The sequence below is a fragment of the Sardina pilchardus genome, chromosome 1 (genome assembly GCF_963854185.1).
Source record: "Sardina pilchardus chromosome 1, fSarPil1.1, whole genome shotgun sequence".
NCBI lineage: Eukaryota > Metazoa > Chordata > Actinopteri > Clupeiformes > Clupeidae > Sardina > Sardina pilchardus.
This window is the reverse complement of record NC_084994.1, coordinates 10,809,021-10,816,520: the sequence shown is the minus strand read 5'-3', so window position 1 is coordinate 10,816,520 and position 7,500 is coordinate 10,809,021. Positions and strand designations below refer to the sequence as shown.

The 7,500-nt window shown below is 44.3% G+C and overlaps 1 protein-coding gene across 1 annotated transcript in view; it reads right to left on the bottom strand.

Moving 5' to 3' along the window:
- LOC134091152 (mucolipin-1-like) overlaps positions 1–7,500 on the bottom strand; it is a 30,541-nt gene that overhangs the window by 7,281 nt on the left and 15,760 nt on the right. The window contains exons 2-8 of the mRNA XM_062544314.1: positions 7,483–7,500; positions 6,341–6,508; positions 1,572–1,728; positions 1,311–1,392; positions 934–1,030; positions 665–764; positions 67–173 (exon numbers count right to left, since the gene is read on the bottom strand). The exon at positions 7,483–7,500 is cut by the window's right edge and continues 239 nt beyond it. Of these exons, the coding sequence (XP_062400298.1) occupies positions 67–173; positions 665–764; positions 934–1,030; positions 1,311–1,392; positions 1,572–1,728; positions 6,341–6,508; positions 7,483–7,500 (729 nt within the window). The remainder of the gene's footprint in view (positions 1–66; positions 174–664; positions 765–933; positions 1,031–1,310; positions 1,393–1,571; positions 1,729–6,340; positions 6,509–7,482) is intronic.

Sequence of the window (7,500 nt, the reverse complement as noted above, 5' to 3'; positions counted from 1 at the left end):
GGTATAAAACAGCACACACAGCTGTGTGTGTGTGTGTGTGTGTGTGTGTGTGTGTGTGTGTGTTACCTGTTGCAGTACGATGCCTCTGATGATGGACCTCCCACAGAGGAGCAGCGACAGCAGACACACTACTGAGACGGCCACGTCAAACGCCACGCGCGCATAGTTCTCCGCTGCGCACACACACACACACACACACACACACACACACATGAATGTTGTAGCCTATGTGTCCTTACAAATAGTAATGTACGCAACACGTGTGCACACACACACACACACACACATGAATGTTGTAGCCTATGTGTCCTTACAAATAGTAATGCACGCACACACACACACACACACACACACACACACACACATTGTAGCCTATATGTCCTTAGATATAACAACACACACATTCAGTTGTACATACAGTACATGTACATACTGTACACACACACACACACACACACACACACACACACACACACACACACACATAGATGTAGCCTATATGTCCTTAAAAATAATGTAGCCTACATGTCCTTAGATAGTCACACACGCACACACACACAGACACACACACAGACACACACACACACACACACACACACACACACACACACACACACACACACACACACACACACACACACACACACACACATAGCTGGCTCACCATGGTTGTAGACGCTGGGGTCTCTGCACTCCTTGATGATGGCGTGGTTATCCAGACTGATCTTCACCTTCCCACTGTGAGCCTTGTTATCCAGCGCTATCTACAGAGAGGAGAGTAGAGAGAGAGGGGGAGAGAGAAATAAATAATGAATAAATAAATTAATTAATTAATAGAGAGAGAGAGAGTGCGAGAGAGAGAGTGAGAGAGAAAGTGTGTGCGTGCGAGAGAGTGTGCGTGCGTGCGTGCGTGCCTGCGTGTCGATGACTCACCGTGATGAGGAAAGTGTAACAGTCAGGAATCTCATTGTTTATGATGGTCTGTAGGTTGATGGCCTTCAGCTGGAACTGAATAGTTACATTTATGAGCCTGAAGGGGGAGAGAGAGAGAGAGGGAGAGAGAGAGAGAGAGACAGAGAGAGAGTTTGTAATATTAGTTATTTGTTCTATTTCTGAAGTTATCATTTCATTTCAAAGGTTACTATTTTTCCACAAAATGTTACTAGTTTCTCACCATTAATATAAAAAAAAAGTATTTCAAGCTTTTGGATACAAAAACTGGCTCTAGAGTCTAACCGGTCTAGGGATAGTGTGTGTGTGTGTGTGTGTGTGTGCGTGTGCGTGTGTGTGTGTGTGTGCGTGTTGCTTACTTGTGGAATTTGAGTGTGAAGTTCCGGTAGCTATCATTTGAAGACGTAAGTGGGACTGCGAGCGGGTTCACTCCCACACAATCTACACACACACAGAGAGAGAGAGAGAGGGAGACAGAAAAGAGACAGACACACATCTAAACATTAACACGATGTAGCACAATGTCTGTTGACAATTGTCAATTAATACAAAGAATTCATATTTCGAAAATGCGATATTTCTGGTTGTGCTAGGCACTGACAACACATGAGTGTGTGTACCTGTGACCACCTCCGGGTCTATGCTGAAAGTGTCGTTTGCTGGGTCGATGCGACCCTTCTTGTAGTACTGCTGGCAAAGAGAGAGGGCGCTGGAGTTCACGCCTACGCCATACACATAGGCATACCTGCCCACTGTAGTCTGAGGTAATGAGAGATACTGAGAGAGAGAGAGAGAGAGAGAAATAAAGAAACAACGAGAGAAAAGAGAGGTTATGTACAATATTATTCTTTTGCATTAGTATAAGTTTTCTTTTTTTCTCTTTTTCTTTATTACTCAATATTACAGTATGTATTACTCTTCGACTATTATAACTTGATTGATGCTTTGGCAATATTGTATTTACATTCATGCCAATAAAGCTTTTGAATTTAATTGAATTGAGAGAAAGAAAAAAAGAGAGAAAATGTACATGAGATTATGTACATGGGCCATTATATTATTGTGGGTTCATTTCAAGTGTAGAAAAATCTGTTGTTAATAATCTGTCTAATCCTGTAACAGAGCTGACAGAGTTGATATTTCCTACTTTTAGCTACCAAATGGCAGGTTAATTTTTTTTTTCATGGATTCTGATCAAATTGCAGTTATCTAAAAAATCGTGTGTGAGAGAGAGATCCTTCCAATATCACAAAAGAGTTGACAAATAATGGATCTACTGTTGGTGCATCCTCAACATTTTGTGCAAATTCATGACAGAAGCATAACACTCCTCACTGCCTTTCCGTCACGCTTTACATCACAATTAACAAGAGCATTGGGACGGACAAAAATAGATGTTCTATTTCGTTTCTACTGACTGCCAGAGGCGGTGCTTTCAGCACCTGGATGTCCACCACGTATACGTGTAGGTCGAGCGTTTGTACCACCAAAGTCACCTGTGACCGGGGTGACGTACTGTATGGCACTACGCCATGCACTTAAGGTGCTTTCACCCCGGAAGTGACCTCTTGACAATCTTCTTGTCCCTCCTCCGAGTGACTGCCAAGCTCTGGCGGTCATTCGAAAATCATAGAACCGTGGTTATATGCGTAACCTTCGTTTTAAAGAAATGGGGGACGGAACAAGAGTCATTTAACTAATATTTTGTAGATACAAAGCTTTCCTATTGGGGAAAGGTTGTCATAAATTGCAGCACAGCTTTTTCATTTAATCGTTTCAAAATAATAACATTATTTATCTTGTAGACGTGAAATTTACCCCAAATTCTAGAATCACCCACATAGTCTGCAACATCATATGCATTGCTAAAATGTGATCTTGTAATAGCGACGATTGAAATTGTGAAATCAATGACCCCTTGACAAAGTGTAAGAGAGAGTCAAGAAATCACATCATTAGAGAGCAAGAGAGAAGTTATTGCCTCTTTAATGATTCACTGTGTGTGTGTGTCTGTGTGTGCTTTTTTGTGGGTCTGTGTGTGTTTCTATTGTGACTGTTATGATCTGAAGGATATATAGGCTCAGTCTGCCTCCTTTGTGTGTGCGTGTGTGTTGCAGTCATATGACAACTGCATAACACAAGACAGTGTGGGCCAACCATGGACTACCCGTTTATGTAACATGTCTCAAGACAATCCACCTGATACTGTACCACTAAACATTGTCCAGTGTTACCCAATTGTTGTCCAATATTACCTAAACATTGTCCAGTGTTACCCAATTGTTGTCCAATATTACCTAAACATTGTCCAGTGTTACCCAATTGTTGTCCAATATTACCTAAACATTGTCCTGTACTTCCTGAATGTTCTGCCGCATTCACTCAACACTGCCTGGTGCTTCCAAAACGTTTGCCAATACTAACTCAACATTGTCCGATATTTCCTGAAATTGTTAAGAGTATCACCTCAACGTTGTTAGCAACAGGTCCCAAAGGTCCTCCTAGAATTATCCATACCGGCCGAAGGATTACTAGATCTAAAGCAGACGAGCTCAGATCACCGACCGTTTCTGAAATCGTGTCGTGATGTGAGCTACTAATACGTATGTACTTCTTGGCAAGTTGACCGACTCTTTTATCCAAAGCAACTTACAACATGGCAATCAGTACAAGGGCCAGAGCAACACGGGGTTAAGTGACTTTCCTCAAGGGCACAACAGTGGACTTGAACCCACTTACTGCCCAGTTCCTTAATCACTCCACCGCTGCCGCCGCCATACGTGAGGTCCAACCAGAATTACGTCCCATAGATCAGAACTGCATCACATACAGAACCATCTCAATCTGGGCTCAGAGCACAACTACATCTTTTTTAAAGCCCTTATGAAGGCCACTGCAGGCCGAAACATGTTGGCAATTTGTTCTACTGTGAACTAGCTCAGATTTAATTAAAAGCTTTTTATTGAAGATGAAGAGTGCCTTGGATTTCTTCAAAACAACTACATCACATCATACAAAACCAGCTGATGTTATGACTCCAATCAGCATCCCTTCCCAAAGAATACCGGTCATGGATGCAATCAGAATCTCGCCCAATAGAAAAACAGCTGATACCGGTTATGGATGCACTCAGAATATCGTCCAATAGAAAAACGGCTTATACAGGTTATGGATGCACTCAGAATCTCGTCCAATAGAAAAACGGCTTATACAGGTTATGGATGCACTCAGAATCTCGTCCAATAGAAAAACAGCTTATACCGGTCATGGATGCACTCAGAATATCGTCCAATAGAAAAACAGCTTATACCGGTTATGGATGCACTCAGAATCTCGTCCAATAGAAAAACAGCTTACACCGGTTATGGATGCACTCAGAATCTCGTCCAATAGAAAAACAGCTGATACAGGTTATGGATGCACTCAGAATATCGTCCAATAGAAAACCAAGTTATACCAGTTATGGATGCAATCAGCGTCCCTTCCCACAGAAAACCAGCTGATACTGGTTATGAGCCCAAAACATAAGCACATTCCGATACACAGCCGTCTATTACCGGTGCGGAGTCCAATGAGAGCCGTATCACAGCATACAGAACCAGCTCAGTCACGGATCGGTTCAGAACCACATCCAACACATAACAGCAGTTACATAACAGTGCGGTTGTGAACATATGGCTGGTATACTTTTACCTCAGGTAAATATTCACCTTCGGCAGGTATAGTTTTACCTCAGGTAAATATTCACCTTCGGCAGGTATAGTTTTACCTCAGGTAAATATTCACCTTCGGCAGGTATAGTTCACATCAGGTAAATATTCACCTTTGAGCTCACAAGCACTGTGTGACACAAACTTTATTGTCAGTTTTTCATGCAAAACAAAATTTCTGTGAAAAATTGCAATAAAGTTGTTCTGTATCTTACTGTAGCTGATAACCATCTCATCCCTTGGCACACAGATAACAAGAAGTATGTGAGAGTCGCACTACGAGGTCCCATGAGGTCACGTGAGCAACACAATAGGCGATGAGTCAGCGTATAGAGTATAAGAGTCAGCGAATAGATGAACGCACGGAATTAAATATACAATATACAGTATCTATAAGCTATACCTAGCACAACGTCAGAAGCGCTCCGTTACGACACAGAGCCAGGAGACACGGAGCAGGGAGAGAGAGAGCCTGTCATGAAAGACTAAATGCAACCGCAAGAGACTGAGGTGCACTTTATTCCTCACTGCGAGAAATACAAGCCTAATCCCAGGGTTCCTAAACCTAGAAGAACAAGAAATAATGGCAATCTTAAAAATGGAAAAGGCACTCATCTAGTAGAAATGTTAAAAAGCCTTTATTCTACTTGGCAATTCATTGATTAAAAATGTACTCCGACGCGTTTCGGCTGGAAGCCTTCGTCAGGGAGTGAACAGTCTGTTCTGATGTAATTGATATACATCATTTTGTGAAGGTTATCAGGTGTGTTAATTGGACCAATCAATCAACCAATGAGCTGCTCCTTGACAAAGGTAACCATGGCTGTCTGAGATGGCAATCTTACAGTAGGGACAGACAGCTGGTCTTGCTGCCAAATACGCCACTGAATGCCAAGGGACAGTGGTTAAATAACTCTTACTTTTTAATGACACCTATCTGTAAAATTACACACACACACACACACACACACACACACACACACACACACACACACACGTTTGTTTATTTTGGATGCATATCTACTTGCCATGTACTGCATTCCAAGCGTTCTTTATGTACATGTCTAAATGTTAAATGTTCCGCTTTAGCAATGGAATCAGATTTGTCATGCTAGTAAAGCACACTTGAACTTGAACTTGAGAAACACAGAGAAAGAGAGAGTTCCACGAATTGAAACATACCGGCTACTAGGAAGAGTGTGTTATGCTTGACTGTAATGTGTGCAGTTTTCTTCAGTAAAGGTTCCTGAACATTAAGTCCCTTCACTCTATGTTTTGTCTTAGTCTTCCATGTTTACATCAAGACATTTTGGCATAACCGTCTACTATGCTTGACTTGCATCAGGCAGTGACACACATCAGGGAGCCTCTTAGAGGTCAAAAGGTCGCAGTGAGTGAGAGGTCAGAGGTGACCTGAGGTCTGAGGTCGGGCGGAGAGAGAGAGAGAGAGAGAGAGAGAGAGAGAGAGAGAGAGAGAGAGAGAGAGAGAGAGAGAGAGAGAGAGAGAGAGAGAAAGAGAAAAGAGAGAGGAGATATAAAGCAGAGACAGATCCTGACCAAGTACAGACTCAGCTTGAACTTGAACTGAGGTCAGCGAAGGTCAGAGCTTAGGGGTCAGCAGAGGTCAGGGGTCAGCAGAGGTCAGAGGTCAGGCGGAGGTCAGGCGGAGGTGAGGCTACCTGCTCGATGGCGTAGAAGATGCGGTCGTAGACGTCGGCCTGCGTGTAGACGGCGAGGGCGTCTCCGGAACCTTCCTCGTAGCCCCTGAGGAAGAGGTGCTTAAAGGAGGCCGTGTTCTCCTCCTTAAAGGTCACCACCATCTGGTTACTCAGACCAAACAGCACCAGCTGAGGAGGGGGCAGAGAGGGAGAGTGAGGTGTGTGTGTGTGTGTGTGTGTTCTCCTCCTTAAAGGTCACCACCATCTGGTTACTCAGACCAAACAGCACCAGCTGAGGAGGGGACAGAGAGGGAGAGTGAGGTGTGTGTGTGTGTGTGTGTGTGTGTGTGTGTGTGTGTGTGTGTGTGTGTGTGTTCTCCTCCTTAAAGGTCACCACCATCTGGTTACTCAGACCAAACAGCACCAGCTGAGGAGGGGACAGAGAGGGAGAGTGAGGTGTGTGTGTGTGTGTGTGTGTGTGTGTGTGTGTGTGTGTTCTCCTCCTTAAAGGTCACCACCATCTGGTTACTCAGACCAAACAGCACCAGCTGAGGAGGGGACAGAGAGGGAGAGTGAGGTGTGTGTGTGTGTGTGTGTGTGTGTGTGTGTGTGTGTGTGTGTGTGTGTGTGTGTGTGTTCTCCTCCTTAAAGGTCACCACCATCTGGTTACTCAGACCAAACAGCACCAGCTGAGGAGGGGACAGAGAGGGAGAGTGAGGTGTGTGTGTGTGTGTGTGTGTGTGTGTGTGTTCTCCTCCTTAAAGGTCACCACCATCTGGTTACTCAGACCAAACAGCACCAGCTGAGGAGGGGACAGAGAGGGAGAGTGAGGTGTGTGTGTGTGTGTGTGTGTGTGTGTGTGTGTGTGTGTGTGTGTGTGTGTGTGTGTGTGTGTGTGTGTGTGTGTGTGTGTTCTCCTCCTTAAAGGTCACCACCATCTGGTTACTCAGACCAAACAGCACCAGCTGAGGAGGGGACAGACAGAGAGTGAGGGGTGTGTGTGTGTGTGTGTGTGTGTGTGTGTGTTCTCCTCCTTAAAGATCACCACCATCTGGTTACTCAGACCAAACAGCACCAGCTGAGGAGGGGACAGACAGAGAGTGAGGGGGGTGTGTGTGTCTGTGTGTGTGTGTGTGACGTGTGTGTGTGTGTGTGTGTGTTACCTGAACCGTGACTATGAT